At 32.6% G+C, this 16,954-nt stretch overlaps 1 protein-coding gene across 1 annotated transcript in view; it reads left to right on the forward strand.

Moving 5' to 3' along the window:
• The first annotated feature begins 4,833 nt into the window (after positions 1–4,833).
• Positions 4,834–16,954, forward strand: part of Kal1 (anosmin-1 Kallmann syndrome 1) — a 143,579-nt gene continuing 131,458 nt past the window's right edge. Inside the window, exons 1-2 of the mRNA XM_089639216.1 lie at positions 4,834–5,143; positions 9,534–9,807. Coding sequence (XP_089495342.1) covers positions 9,649–9,807 — 159 coding nt within the window. The 5' untranslated portion in view covers positions 4,834–5,143; positions 9,534–9,648. The remainder of the gene's footprint in view (positions 5,144–9,533; positions 9,808–16,954) is intronic.

Below are 16,954 nucleotides of genomic sequence, written 5' to 3' on the forward strand. Positions count from 1 at the left end.
AACACATCATCTTTTAAGGTGTGACAGGTATGTATGGGATTGTATGGCGAGCAATATTAGGAGTTATATAAAACGATTTGAACCTATAGCGTAATCTGTCACCCCCTTTACTCAATGCGTGAAAGATGCTTGTTCAGAGCCACGTAAATCATATTTTGTGTATGAATGTTTATCATTAAAAATGTTGATCATTAAAATTAGTTTTTTAGATCTTCATACAAAAGTATATGCCAGTGCTGTTACTGTTTGTAATAAGTTAGGAACCAAATTATCATCCTCTGATGATAGATCATATAGTTATAGTAAACCAGAATGGCAGATCAGATAAGAAAATGATGTAGTATTTTTAAGAAGTAATGTAGCTAGAGTAATAGAATATAAAATAGAAGTAGGAAAATTTTGAGACACGTAGATGAAATTGGGAGAAAATTTGGTTATAACATAGATAGTCATAATAATGAAAATATAATCAATGATTTATTGGATTTATTAAAACAAAAATTAGGCGTAAAAGCTAGTAGATTAAAAAGATATAATTATACGTATAGTAAAAAAAATAATAACAGATTATTCCAGAAAAATGTAAAAATATTTTATTCCAAACTTGACGATAAACAAAACATTATTTCGAATAATAATATTCCGTTGCCATCTGAATCAGATATGCGCGATTTTTGGACTAAAATTTGGAGTAAAGATATAAAACATAACGAATGAAGTCCCTGGATAGAAAATGAAGAACTCAATTTTTCAGGCATTGAACAAATTTTTCTAATATATCGGTTGAATTGTTAACCAAAATTATTAAAAATACTCATAATTGGAAAGCCACGGGTTGCGATTGGATACATAATTTTTGGTACAAACGTCTAACTACTTTACATCCTCTTTTGGCAAAAAATCTTTCAAATTTTATCAGTCAACCACAAAATTTTCCAAATTTTCTAACTAAGGGCATTACTTATATGTTGCCCAAAAGCGAAAATATTAATAATCCCTCTCAGTACAGACCCATTACATGTTTACCGACAATATACAAAATATTAACCTCTTGCTTGACAGATTTAATATATACTCATTTAGATGAAAAAAATATTTTATCTGAACAACATAAAGGTTGTCGCAGAAAACATATGGGATGTAAAGAACAATTAGTTATTGATTCTGTAATTCTAAAACAGATTCAAACTCGAAAACGTAATTTACATACTTGCTTTATAGACTACCAAAAGGCTTTCGATAGTGTCCCGCACTCGTGGCTGATCAAAGTATTAAATATATATAAAACTAACCCCATTATAATTAGCTTTTTGGAAAATATTATGTCCTTTTGGAATACCAATTTATTTATCAATTTAAAAGGTAAGAAAATAGTAATACCGGGCATTTCAATTAAAAGAGGAATTTTTCAAGGAGACTCATTGAGTCCTCTTTGGTTTTGCTTAGCATTGAATCCTCTATCTAAAATGTTAATTAAAAGCAAGTTTGGAATAAAAGTTAAGGGTAATACAAGGGAGAGTAGTACAATTTCGCATTTATTATTTATGGATGACATAAAATTATTTTCAAATTCTGAAAAAATTTAGAGAAAATGATCGAGGTAGTTAAAAACTTTTCAGATGATATCAAAATGACTTTTGGTTTAGATAAATGTAGAACGATCCATATAGAGAAAGGCAAAATTGTAGATGGGGACGAGAGTATATTTAGAAATTTCCAAATTACTAGTATGAAAAGGGATGAGGTTCATAAGTATTTAGGATACCCACAATCAAATAGATTAGACCATACTAGTATTAAAAATGATATTAGGATTAAATTTCAAGCTAGGATCGGTAAAATTTTAAAATGCAATCTATCTGCTAAAAATTTAGTAAAAGCAATAAATACTTGGGCAATACCTCTATTAACGTACTCATTTGGCATAATTAAATGGTCTAATACAGATTTAGATAACTTAGAAAGATTAATTAGAACTGCGCTAACAAATTTTAGTTTCCATCATCCGAATTCAGCTATAGAACGAGTTAATTTACCTAGAAATTTAGGAGGCAGAGGTATAGTCAAAATAATTTCTTTGAAACATAATTAGGTAGAAATGCTAAGAACTTTTTTCCATAGGAAAGCTCATAGCTCAGAAATGCACAAAATAATTTGCAAGGCAGAAAGAAATATTACACCTTTAAATTTATACGATGAGAATACCAACATTTTTATAAATCCCAACCAGGAATTATTAGATTCTTGGTCAAATAAAATTTTACACGCAAAACACTTCAATTATCTCAACCAAACGTATGTTGACAAATTTTCGTAAAACAAATGGTTGAGTATTGGAGAGTTGAGCGCAGAAATAGAAGGATTTATGTTTGCCATTCAGGATAGAGTCATTAATACTAAAAATTATAGAAAGCATATAATCAAAGATACAAATCAAATTGATGATTTATGTAGAAAATGTTTTGCTTTTCCGGAAACTATAGAACATATTATATCGGGATGTTCTATATTAGCACCGTCCGAGTAAACATTTAGGCACAATCAAGTTTTAAAAATAATTCACCAAAATTTGGTAATAAAACATAACTTGATTGACTGCCGTAATAAAGTACCATATTATGAATACGAACCAAATTCATTTTTAGAAAACGAATTATAAAATATATTATGATAAAACTATACTAACAGACCGAGCGATTAGTCATAATACACCCGATATAGTTTTACATGACAAAATTTAAAAAAATAACTTATATCATTGATGTCGCTATTCCAAATTCTTGTAATATTCAAAATCTGTTTTTTTTTTTTTTAAACTTTCGATTTTGTTGTCCGGGTTAAATCTTCCCCATAGGAAAAACTAAACCCTTCCACACACTTTTCCACAAATGATCATCTAGGCAATCAACATTATGCAAGTGCATTATATAAGCAAAATAAATACAAAACAATACGAGAACAACACGTCAACTCACCAGAGATCAAATGGGAAAATAATTCACCGACTCCAGATATTTTCATATCAGAGGGTTTGGCTAACAGGGCCTATAAATCCTACTGATCACTCAACATAAATATTTAAAAAATCTTTCGTTATCCTACATGTATTCAAAATGACCGACTTTTGCATCTTTACATATAATTTTTTTGATAGATCTAATACGCCTAAATTTTTAATGAGAGAGCTAGTGCCAGTAGCCGAAATAACGAATGGTAATATTTTTATAGTCTGAGAATGCCAAATTCTTTTAATCTCATTTAATAATGTTTTTATTTACTTCTGAATTTTTTTCATTTTTGTAATTGCTGGTTCCGCGTTCAATGCCACTATAAAACTATTACAGATAGTCAACGTTTTAAGAAAATATTTTTTTCACAGGACCCCAACCTGGTGCCAAAAATAATACCAATTGAGGACTCAGGACTTGGAAAAGAAATATTTCACATTTTTATAAGCTGAAAATGGTGAAGGACTTAGTATGGCATTGGTTTGAACACGCGTCACCCGGGTGGGAATCCAACGCATTTGTCCACTCGGCTAAAAGCAACGTAAGCTGGTGTGTTTTAAAGGTTTCTGTTTTAAACAATGGAAACGAAAAGATTTCCATTTAAGAAAATGCTAAAGGGTTTCCATTTAAACATTGTTGGGATACTGACTTTTCTAAAAATTAAAATGGAAAACATTTATTGGTTTGCTTTCCGAACTAAAATAACAACTCGCTCAGCGCTTTTTTCGTCTATGTGAATACATTAAATCATACTCCTTCCCTTCACCCACACCTCATAGGTACTCCGATTGGTAATATATGTTAAAAAAATGACCTACTGTGTTTTTCTGTGTCTTCATCACGTTATAACAAATTTTCCACTCCCTTGGCTCTCGTCACCAGTATTGGATGCCATAGGTAGAAAACGTACTGGTATAAAATGTATTAAGAATCTCTTCAAATTATTCGTAATTTGATTAAAAACGCGACTGCAGACCCTCAACAAATAAATTGATAGGTATTCTGTAAACCTTTTAGTAAAAAAGAAATGTACTATCGCAAACACGTGTTCATAAAAATCATTATAATTTCGCATTTCGTCATTATACATTATAAGGGCAAATGTAAGTTCGTGAACGCTTGAACCTTTATATTGGGAATATACTACAAGTTTAACAGGAAACTGCAATCCCTTTTTTACGTGGATCTTAATAAATCTGCAAAGTTATTTTAAAGTGCGGTATTTGCTATTTTATTATTCTTTTTTGTATATCTGCATGTAATTAGAAAAACGTATATAAAAAATAAGTAATTTAATTAATTTTGCTGGCCATTTTAGACTCAAATTTTAGCCTCCACCTAACACAATTAATTTTATAAAAATAGTAAGCAAACTATCTAACTAATTAACCATCATGCCGTTTCCCCACAGGTAGACAGAGAGGATGAACCGCCAAACAACTCGGTCTTGGCACACAATTTTAGTTGAAATAATTCATTAGAATAATTCTATTTATTCAAAGAGTCCCAGTTGAACCAGTATAAACTTACAATCCTCGTATTTCTTTACCCGCACTGCATGGCTCGCAGAATGCAGTTGGTGAAAATAACAAAAAGTGTTCCTTTTTCCTTTCGAACGATTTCGCATCCAGTGTCGGAGCTATGTGTTCTTTTACGCGCTTATCCAGAATTACCTGTTCTCCCGGTGCGATTCTCAGAAGGTGTGTCCATACATGTAGGCATGATCAACTAATGCCAGTAGTCCGTAACTACGCTGGCTAATGGTAGCTTTGTAGCCCCCTAGTGAGTAGTGAGTAGTGAGTCCTCCAGTGGCCGCCAGCCTTCCGAACAGGGAACATCTTACACTCAGTACCAGCCAAGTTCAATAACTAGTTCGCGCCAAAATTTTCGCGCAATTTTCTCGTAACTTCGCAAAACAAATTCGCGCGATTTCAAAAAGTTACCACATTAAAAAATATATATTTATCAAAGCCGACAAATATACTTTTCAGAGTAATTCTTAAATTAATTCATACTTTTTAAGAAAGACATATTTTTAAAAAGTTTTTGTTTGTAATTGAACGGTGAAAATTTTGGTAAAGTTTGCTTTTCTTTAGAAGCTGAGGTGTATTAATTTGATATTAACGCCAAATAAGGTAATTTTTTTATGTTGAACTATTTGAATGATTTGCTCACGTCGCACCGTAAGTAACAACATAACAATGATATGTGGTTAATGATAATGCATTTGTATTTAGGAAATTAATTTATTTATCATTTTTCACATGACATAAACATTATTACGGATGAATATGGTATGTCTGAAGAATTTTAATAAAAATAAAATATTTTTTTGTTTCAAAAAGCTACTTGACACCTATTTAAAGTTGTTAAATATACCAATGCTTTTAACGTGATATTCCGCCAATTAATTATAGGACTCAAGTTATCTTATTTTATTAAATTGGTTAATGTGTTTTGTGACAGTTTGGAAATAAAACAAACATTAATTTACATTCACGTATAAACGATCCTACATTAAATCTGTGTGTTATTATTTAATTTAAATAATATAAATATAATTCCTACGTAAAAACCCACTTTCACTTTGGACCACACGTTTCAAATCGGTAAACTATATACATTAATTTTTTGCTAGTAATATCAAGTGGTTAGCCTCTAACGAACACTATCTCAATGAAGCAAAAAATGCACCAGCTGTTAGATTAGATATGTCAATCAAAAGTAAGATTGGGCAAACAAAATAAGCCAAATTGTATTGACAGGTCTTATCTTGGTAGAAACGCGAAAAGAACACAGCATTAATTAGGTATTATTTATTATTTGTTTTAAAAGTATGTACAAGTCATTTCTAAATTAAGATAGCATCCGAAGTTAAGGCGATGCACTACGTCGTGTAATATTTTAAATTGAGCCGCTATCAATAACAACCCTTACGTAGATGGCGATAAGGTTTCCATTCCCGATTAACACCAACCCCATGTTTTGATTTATGCAAGAAAAAAACATGGCCAAAAAGTGCATTTTATTTTATTTTGTGTATGTTCAGGCATAAATATTTTTTTTTCGATCATTATATAAATAACTTAATTTGCCACACTATACAATAAAATCGTAACCGAAAATGGGTTCGTAACTAGGAGATTTTGAACTTTAAAGCAGTTTTCATAGGCCTTTACATTATTTTTTTCTGGGCTTATAAAAAGACTTATCTAAAAAATACTCGATTATTTCAAAGGCCAAGATGTATTCTACTCGCAGTATTTAATTAAAGCATCTGAAACATTTCTAGGCGCCCAAATTTTCAAACCAAAAACACATGATTTTGCATTACTACGTATGGCATCGCCTTAATGGGAAAATGGAAGCATGTGCAAAAAAATCATAAAATGTTTTTATTTATTTATTAGTTTATCATGTTACAGTTATCTTCTCTAATTGGTGTCAGCATGTTTGATAATGTCTGTGCAAGGCAAAATATACATATTGTATTTGATTTTAAAAATTCTACGAAAAAAACACTAATTTCGTTATATAAATTTTATAATTTTTTTTAAATTTCCATTTCATGAACTTTTTTTAATATTCTAGATGTACATTAAAAAAGTATTAGTATTAGTAGTAGCACTTATATAATATTTGCTTTCTTTGTGAACTACTATGCAACTTTATTATGATTTATACAGCCTGTAAAATTATTTTTTTCATGCTTTGCCAGTTATTTAAGCCCAGTTGAACGTTGTCTTCGGACATAAAGACAGATCTTACGCGTTTTAGCAAAAAAACCTTGAAAAACTTTATTAATTTGTTTAAAAAATTAAATTGAAATTAAGATTTAAGTATTATTTCAAGTTTTTCATAATATAAACATTATAGAATAGTGTTAAAATATATCCGTATGAAGATGCCTTTGTAAGAGCAAAACCTGCTCGATCTCAAAAAAGAGTAGTTTCTTTCTAAGGTTCGAATTATTTTTTTCTAGTACCTGCTTACTCTTATAGATACTCTCCATTACCTTCAGCTTCACAACAAAGTAAGAGCTATAGTCCCACTGGCTTCGGTAAGGTAGGGCTCCACACTTAGGAGAAAGTTAATCAAAAAGATAGATCTCTTAGGATGGGTTGTTTCAAAAAATTTGAACAATTCAACAAATTTAAAGTAAATTTTCAAGTTCTGTGAAGGTTCTATTCATGTTCTATCAATCATAATCTTTTTTTTCTTAAAAAAATGGCCAATTATAATTTATGGCCAATATTTAACAAAACTGTTTAACAAAACTAAAATAATAACAGAACTTGAAAATCAACATAGAAATTTGACGAATTTTTGAAAATCTGTGAAATAACCCGTCCTTACTAAAATTAGTAACGAATACCCTACTTAACAACTGGATTATGTGGTTTAAAACTTTTCATAGATACTTAATTCGGTTGTATGTGCGTGGTTGTTTGTCCCAGTGAAATCTGATCCAATGAACTCAAATTCGATTTGAATTTAAGTTGCTTTTTCAAAATTGGAACTGAGTGAAGGATTCAGACAAGAGTTAAACAAGATATAGTAAAATCATATAATTGTTTTTTTTTTCATTTTAATTGTCTTTTTCAAAATTGGAATTATAGTATACCGATATTTTTGATAGGTCTGCGCTAGTTCTGTTCTAACTAACTCAGACACACGAAAAAATCACCGGATATTATAATAGTAGGATTTGGGAAGATTTATAAAATATTTTACTTAGAATCATTGCCTATCAAAAAAACATTTTCCAGATTTAGAGCTGTCAAATATTTACATCTTCTAAAATGAAAACAAAAGAAATACACATTTTAAATACAAAATTATTAATTAATATCATAAAATAATATGACTTCCTTGTTTATTGCTTGACTGATGTGATTTATACCTATCAGTTCCAATTTTAAAAATTAAAGATCATTGAACTTGAATAATTTTACGCATTACGCAGGAATACAATTTCAAATCACGCACCCATGTACCTACGCTTAATTTCAAACGTGAATGTTAAAATATATAAATACTTATACAGTTTGGCAATAGCAAATGCACATTTAGTGTAAAAATTTTAACCATTCGCCGACTTAGCCTTTTTTCTAGAAGGAATTTTCTTGTTCGTAAAATACATCGGAACACGTGTTCAACTACCATCATTTGATTGGATAATATATAATGCGAAAATAAAATGATTTTTATGAACAAGTGTTTGGACATCGCGATAAATATATTCCCTTTTTATTAAAAGTTTAACAAGAAACCTAACAATTCATTCAGGCCCTTGCTGTAGTCCCGGTTTTAACTGGGTTACGAATCATTTGAAGAGATTCTTAATAAATTAGACATATTTTATTTCAGTAAGTTTTCTCAGTGCAGGTTAATAAAATCGTTAAGTCTGCACAAGTAAGAAGAATAATTGTACTGTAACTGGAACGAATGTTCTGTTGTACAATTAAAAAAAAAAAATTAAAAAAAAAAAAAAAAATATGAAAATATATATCGTTTTCAACAAAATTAAGGAAAATTTTTGCAGTTGAAACGCCCGTTGATTTCTTCAGTGATAATTTACTAAGAGTACCACAATACTTTTTTAACTCGACCGTTTTGCATTTCGTCTGTTTGTAAATTTGTTCAGTTTCCGGCCCAAGACGGTGGCCGTTTTAATGTTTCACTAAATCGTCGATTTTATTTGGTTTTTTTATTTTTTAGCAATTTTCAATATTATTATTTAACTACATGCTCGAAGAAAGTTTGTAAAAGGAATTGAAGAGGAATCATTGGGATAGTGACGTTCCTTTGGACAAATTATGTAATTCCTTGTTGAAATAAAAAATATTATGTAAACTATGTTTTATAAAAGTAACTACCAACTTACAAATTTTATATTTAAAAAAAATTGGTTTTGAATTATAAAACAGGAGAAAAATAGAAATCTATTTTTTAGAAGCGATGTCTGCTGTTCACAAAACTACTAGTTAAAATAAAATTAGTTAGATGACGACCTACTTTAAAATTCATATTAAAATCTAGCTAGCGTCCAATTAGGTTAAAAGTTTTAAGAAAACTCTTTTTATTCACATATCTAAAAACTATTATATTTTAATTTAATTAAACATTAAAACAATCTAATAGGGATCTTAACGTAAGTTCACAAAAATTTGACGACCCATTTACTCGTACAATTCAATACCAATTAAATTAAATTCAATTAATTTATGTTGTTTCCCGATAAATTCATTAAAAATAATACATAGTATATTTGCGGCATAATGCAGAGTACCGCCTAGTGTATATGACCGAAATTCAGAATTGAAACGTTTCTTGAAATAGCTTTAGCTGTATTTGGTGTCCAGATCTGAATAGTCAGGTACTTCACAACCCCATCTCCTTCCCCTCCACACTACTTCCAGCCTCTCAACTTAATTAAGTCTCACAATATTCCTCAGATCGACAGTTCAAATTATATCGATCAGAATCACATGAAATTTTAATGTATCTGTTTCTTTCTTATAGGTAACAACTCCGAATCGTCAGTGTAATTCAACAAATATCTCAAAAACACCGAATAAAATAGTTCTATCATTTTTTGGAACTGAAGCTTCATTCACACTAGTGCAGTGTGGCCGCCATGGGCTTGTGCGTCGTGTCGACGTTTTTCTGTCTTCTGGCGATCTTCTCACAGGGAGTGCACGGGGAAAGGCGCTTCATGCGCGACCAACAGGACGCGCTGCAACTCGCGCGATGCGACGCTAAGTGCTGGACGCTACAGAAGGGAACAAAATCAGAGGTGAGAGAAAATAAATTTTATAATTCGAATGAAGACATACCCTTGGAGTAACAAAATACAATACATAACTCCAATGGCGTACCGATCATAGCTTCTTTGTCACCCATTTATGTATAATACTTTCAATAAGACCTTGAATGTATTAGATAGGTAACAGTGGAACTCACAGTGGCTGAACAATAGTTGTGTGTATTTTGTAAAAATGAAGTACGTATTTGACTTCTTACTACTTCCTACACAAAGATGGACCAAAGATCATGTCGTCAAATATACAAAATAGATTCCACGTCCCATTGCTCATGATATAAAATAAATATCATAGCTCCCTCTCAATAGTTTTTACAGCTTCAAAAGTCACCGAAAAGATTTTCTGCTTTATACAGGGTTTTCCAATAAGAGGTGTTATTTTGATATTCAATCGTAAAAGATCAATGGTTTCGTTGCTTGTGTGGCACGTAGCGCCATTTAGTTAAAAGTAAACGTTGTCCAGATTAATACCATCCAATTCCGGCCATAAAAAATCATTAATCATCTATAGATAGCGCAATCCATTCACCGTAACTGTTGCTCCAGCCTCATTTTCGAAAAAGTAAGATCCAATGACTCCGCCGGGCCACAAACCGCACCAAACAGTCACATGTTGAGGATAAAGAGGCTTTTCAACTATAATTCTTGGGTTATCCGAGCCCCAGATGCGACAATTTTGCTTGTGTACAAAGCCACCGAGGTGGAAATGGGCCTCATCACTCAAAATGATTTGCATTTGATTCACTCAAGTGAATTTCAATAATTTCAATGCATTGTTGAAGCGTGTATTGTTTCATTTTTATTAATGGCGTAGTTTCTACTTGTCAAATGTCAAAAAATGACAGCTTTAAAAGGAACATCTACCGAAATAGTGGGCTGTTCAAAATAACACCTCTTATTTGAAAACCCTGTAGTTAAGATTATCATAAAGACGTTGTTTACTGTTAGAAAACATATTAAAAAAAAACTCTACGGAAAAAAAATCTTCAACAAAATCTATCGTAGGTCACGAAACATCCGTCTATTTTAGAGCAGAGTGAATCATATATCGATTTGAACAAAATTCAACATGTTTAAATCGGTTCGTCATTTGACACGCGATTTGCATCGTAAACTGAGTATTATAAAAGTAACAACACATTATGTAAAGATTATGTACGATTTGCGGTTAAAAAGATAAACGGAATGAGATTATTGTCCAGCATTTTTAACTATAGTGAGTCTCTCGTACATACGAGTATTATTATTTCCAATGACATCGCTTCATATAATATGCATACCTCGTCCCATGCTGACTCTATGAGTATTTCGACGATAAAGATCGTACAAGATTGGCCTTAACGGAATCTGAAATGACCATAGACATATGAATATTAGTAGACCTGCCCTAAGTGATTAAAAGCGTATTATTCCCCACTCCCCATATCGGTTCCATTGGAGCCGGCTGGGCTCGCGTATGACTTCCCGTGAATCTTGAGAATGTGACGTCATCATTCTTGTTCGAACTAGCGTCGAGCTATGGTCGAGGCATTTTACGAAATAACACGGCAAAATGGTTGCTTGTGATATGAAAACTTGTAAAAATAGATGTGAAAAAGAGAATAAACCCAATTGTCGTATTACATTCCATAAGTAAGCATTATTTTACTTTATTTTAAGCCTATTCACACCGTATTATATAGATCAGTTTTAGAAACATATACTATCACATCACAATGTAGCGATTCTCAAGTGTGCTCATCGTTGTTTACTGGGGTAAGTAAATTATGAAAAATTTGTAAAAGTGTCTTAACTAAATACTCTGAAACTAACTACGACTCTGAAAATAGAAGAAATTTAATTTGCCGAATTTGGACTTCGCAAATTAGTTCATAACGTGGCGAGTAATTTGCGCTCCCATGTAAAAATGTCCATTCATTCAAAAGCAGATTTTACTTTTAAGAAGTAAATGGTGATATTATAATGCGAGATGCCTATATCCTGTCAGATTGATTTATTGACGAATCACAGTCAGCTTTACCCCCTTCGTTCTTCAACAGTTGATTTTACCCCTCGCCTTTAATTTCTAGTCTATATATTCTTATGTCTGTGGAAATGACCTATATTTTAACAAAGTAATATTTTGACACAATTTCTTTGATATTACTTTAATTTTTTTTCCATCTTATCAAATTATTTAGAAGTTTTTCCGTTTTTTATGCTCGTTTGTTTTTAAATACATGTATTTGAATTACGATGTTTTCTTGGATGAATGAATAAAGAAATGAATTAATGAAACGGAATCTTGGAAGTGGAAATTAACCCACTTCCCGACATTTGATCGGGCAGATAGAGTCGTTATCGATGACAATGCATTCTATCATCACTCACGCACATACAGGCATTTCTCTGAAATAGGATTACTTTATAAACATTAACAGTAGTTAATATATGAAATAAATCTCGGTACCATTCAATTAGGATATGATTAGTCCCTGGGGAGGAAGATTCGATCTCAGTCAAACCAATTTTTAATTATTTAAACATTTCAATCCAGATTCAATCCTCAGTCAAACATTTTTTTAAATACATCTACTAATAAAAAAGATGTTTGTTGCGGCGTGAATGGACTGTAATTTGCGATATTTTGTGAATTTGTTTGATTTGACTTACCAATATCTCCAAGCTGTCGGCACCTTCCACTTTGCTCTGCTTTAATCACCGGTAGGGTAATTTTTAGTATTGGAAGAGAGGTCAGGAAAGGGAAATTGTGATATTGGGTTTGCGAAATGGTCAATGCGTTAGAGATTGCTATTTTTATGCACTTTTTCACGGCGATCTTTTGCGGTATAACATTTGCCGTTTACAGCGCGGCGCGGTGGTTTTAATAACTCAAGATAGGTTATGCGGAAGCGGTAGGTCAGTTGAACCTTGCGGGCGGCGCGATAATTTTAACACAACTGACTCATGTAGGTAAAAGGCGCGGAACGCGGGCGGGAAACAACAGAACGAAATACTATGCAACAATTATAACTGGCCCGAGCAATGTTTCTTAAAAATGTTTTTTTACCAAAACGGGTTTGACTTTTTATTGCAATGTTTTATGTAAAAGGCGGTTCCATGATAACTCAACACAGTTACAATTCAACACACTTTCAAAAAGTGAAATAAAGTCATTTGAAACGAAGAAAAAAAAATAACCTAACCTACATAACCCAGTTTATAAATTTTTTGTTTCATCACTTTCCATGACTTTAAATAACTTTTTAAACATCTGATGAATTATCATTGTGATGATTTATCCGGTCACCGTAAAAGGCGTATGCCATTACAAGAAAGGCACATTATTTTTTGTACTGTTTTTTTTTTACATTAACTCCACAAAGGAGGCCCTGAAAAAATGATTTCCCTTAGAGCCTAGGTCATCTATAGGAATGCTGTGTAGAGGGTCTTTTTAAGGAAAGTAAGGAGATAACGTTCTGAGAAAAACGTGTTGGTTTTACAATGAATGGTTCTTAAATTGAAGCCCAATGACCTATTGCCCTTAAGGGTCATTGTGACTTGACTTAATACAGCATTTCAGCAGGATAACAAAAGCAGCTTGGAGACTTTTTATGGTCAAAGAAAGCCTTTAAAGTATTGTAGTTGGTCGCCATTGAAAAAAAAAATTTTTGAAGATTAAAACCCAAAAATGTATGGTAAAATCGTAAAAAATCAATTCACCATTCTACCAGTCCATCTAGTACAATCTAACCCAACGAGTTGACAGAGGAATTCTGCAACAGTAATAATTTTTCTTTAAACTCGAGAAATCCTCGGCTATTCATGGGAATACTTTGTAACTCAACAGGTAAATGCTAGTGACAACAATACTATTTGCCACGGCAAATTATTTTATCTCGACAGGTTGCATGCTGGCAGATTAAAACCAAATCGAGTAAAATGTTCTGCGCCGATACATTTCTTGTCCATTAGGGTCGAGCACCGGTCGTTTTTTTGCTACAGGCGTGCGGTCAGGTGTAAGTTTAGAATTATTTACATTTTGAAACATGACGCTCGCGTTTTAATCATCGACCTTAGAGCTAATCAAGTAACACGATCAAATAATGCTTAAATTCCATGATTTTAAAATTGTTCTATTTTTTATGTGACTGTCTGTACAGTGTAAAGTTATGTCGCTGTGTAGTTATGTTACTATATCGCCACCCGGGTCTTGATGAAGCCCGGATTATAAATATGATGGAGGAAAAACAGATGCCGGTAGCTCGTTCCACATACGATCAGTCTTACACAAAAACGAGTCGAAGAAGCGGCCCGTTCTCACGAAGCGAACATCAACTGTGAACGGGTGTTCCGCTCGTGTACGTCGAGTTTCACGCACGTGCACCGGTGCACCGGGGATCAATGCTTCTAGCTCCTTAGAGCAGACCCCGTTAAAATACCTATAGAATAGACTCAGTAACAGTCAGCATAACCACATTGCGTTTGTGCATCAGCAACAGTGGATTGTCAATCTGACGGACCGCCCTCCTTTGCACAGAATCAAGTGGATTTATCAAGTATTTTATTATGATTGTTTACAATAAACTAATATTCGAAAAATTTGCTGAGTTATCTTTATTGAGGTAACTCTTACCCTCAGAGCTTTTAGTAAGCCCAGGCAAACGTCGTATAGCTTTTGTTAGTGACTACAGATCACAAACAAAATCAGGATAGCCAAACTTGCATGGCGTTGAAAAACTTCTTATGTGAACGAGGCTTACGGGAAGGAAGGCGTGACGAGGTAAGTCGATAACACGAAATCTGTTTTTTCTCACAAGAGTCCCAACTGTTCCTAACCGTCTAATTGCCTAATTGGGGTATTTTGTGAGGACGTAATAGTGTTTGGTAATGTTTGGAAGTGGTCGAAGTAATACTTTACTTTCGGTGATATTATTAAAACACTAACACAATGATAGGGGAGAGTATGGTATATCGTACCGGTTGGTAAATCGTACCACCTCGATATTTTTGCTACGGGTCACTATTTTTTAATCCTGAAAATATTCTACCAACCGTTAGAAGCGTCATAGTTGTCCCTCCATTTTTATTTAGTGTTGGATCGTGCGTGCGCTGGCAGTGGAGTATTTTTGTTTTTTCACAATTTTTATCTAATTTTTTTGGCTCCTGCGTAAGGTGATTTCGTGTTCAAAGGTAGGTATGTTAGTTTTTTCTCAAATTAAGTTCACTTAGCTTGTTTGTATTCTGCAAATTACGATTGCAAAATCATATTGTCACCTGTCGTTTACAGGTTTTTTTGTCATTTTTTCATAAAAAATCAGAGTTTGTTAAATCGTACCACAAGTGGTTTGGTAAATCGTACCGGTACGATTTACCGTAAATTGTCAGTTGTTTTATAAGTGAATTATTTTGTAGTTTTAAATTAAAGAGTTCAGTACAACAAACACCAGAGATCTCGTCAGAGCCTTTGTTGCGACCACCACCACCAGTGACCTCCTCAGAGTCTTCCTTTTCACCACCAGATGCAGTTCAGAAAGTTGAATTGGGGCAAACAAATTCAAACGCGTCGACATCTTTTCAACTATCAATTCTTGAGATTTCTCCAATACCAAAGAACCAAAAAAAGAAGAACACGCGCATGGCACAAAAGGCTGCTGAAATAACAGCAAGTCCGTATAAAAAATGTTGCTGCTGGTAGACGTTCAGCTGTCAAAATGCCCAAATTAAAAATTGAAAAAAAGAAAAATAAGATTATTGAAACTGATAAAAAGCCCATTAAGGGTAAGAAATGTGCTCGATAAAAGAAGGCCAATCGCAGAAGTAGTGATAGTGAAAATGCTGACAGTATTGTCGTTTTGAATGATTCGGACACGGATATTGATGATGACGATAAAGAAAACGTATGCCACCTATACTTTGGCAATTATTTTAAAAAGGCAGGATCCAAAGAAGACTGGATCCAGTGCGTTCGTTGCCATCAATGGGCGCATTAAGCTTGCACCAGTAACCCAGTCATTTGCGACACATGCATGCCTTAAAAATGTCCATGTTTTCTTCGATATAAATTGGAATAATGGTCTAGGTACGATTTACCATACCGGTGGTACGATTAACCGTACCGGTTCGTTAAATCGTACCGAAAACCATTTTTTATAAAACGTTTAATTTGAAAACATTCCAGATGCCTGTAAAATATGATTTAAATATATATCGTACCCAATAAAATAAGTATTAATTTGAACCTAACTCCAATTCTCTAACCCATTTCGATCATACAGTATTGAGAGTTAAGTGCGAAGTGGTACGATATACCATACTCTCCCCTAATTGTTAATAGCTGTTACTAACAATGAAATAAGATTTTTTTTATTTAAATTTTAATCCAAGCTTACAAATTACGAATTTATTACAACTCTTTTTAAAAATTAATTTTTCAACTTTAATTTTTTTTAATAACTTTTTTGTTCATAACATACTGTGTATCCATTTACAATGCACTTGTAACATAAAATACATACAAAAAATAAGAAACATAAATACATATTATAATGGTAATGAATGGCATTTCATGCCCCTTGAATCCTTCGATGCTACCGTTAAAAATATCAACAGTCTTAGACATATTATTTAATAACGCCATACCTCGTGTCATACTTTGCTGAGCCAGTACGTCCGTTCTGCTAGGTGGGATACATAGCAGATCATGGTGCCGTCCCTGGCTGTAGTTGTTTGGTACGAATAATTTAAATCATTCTAGGAGGAATGGGTTATCTATTAAATTATTGATAATTTTAAGCGCTGTTACTCCAAGGGCCCCAGTTCTCCTTAGGATAAACTATTTTGTGTATTTGCTTTGGTGGTCTGTTTTCATTGACCGTCCCTGTTTTATGTCCGTGAACGTCCTTACATAATTTAACGTTTTTTGTAAAAATAAGTTTTATCGGTAATTTGGTAAGAAGTTTAGATGATAAATAGTTCGCAAAATAAGTTTTATCGGTAATTTGGTAATAAGTTTAGATGATTCATTGTTTGTAAAAAAAGTTTTATCGGTAGTTTGGTGAGATGTTTAGATGATTCATTGTTCGCAAAAAAAGTTTTATCGGTAGTTTGGTAAGATGTTTAGATGATTCATTGTTAGCAA

This window comes from Hesperophylax consimilis, chromosome 14, assembly GCF_061612785.1.
Source record: "Hesperophylax consimilis isolate HC1 chromosome 14, BYU_Hcon_1.0, whole genome shotgun sequence".
Classification (NCBI taxonomy): Eukaryota; Metazoa; Arthropoda; class Insecta; order Trichoptera; family Limnephilidae; genus Hesperophylax; species Hesperophylax consimilis.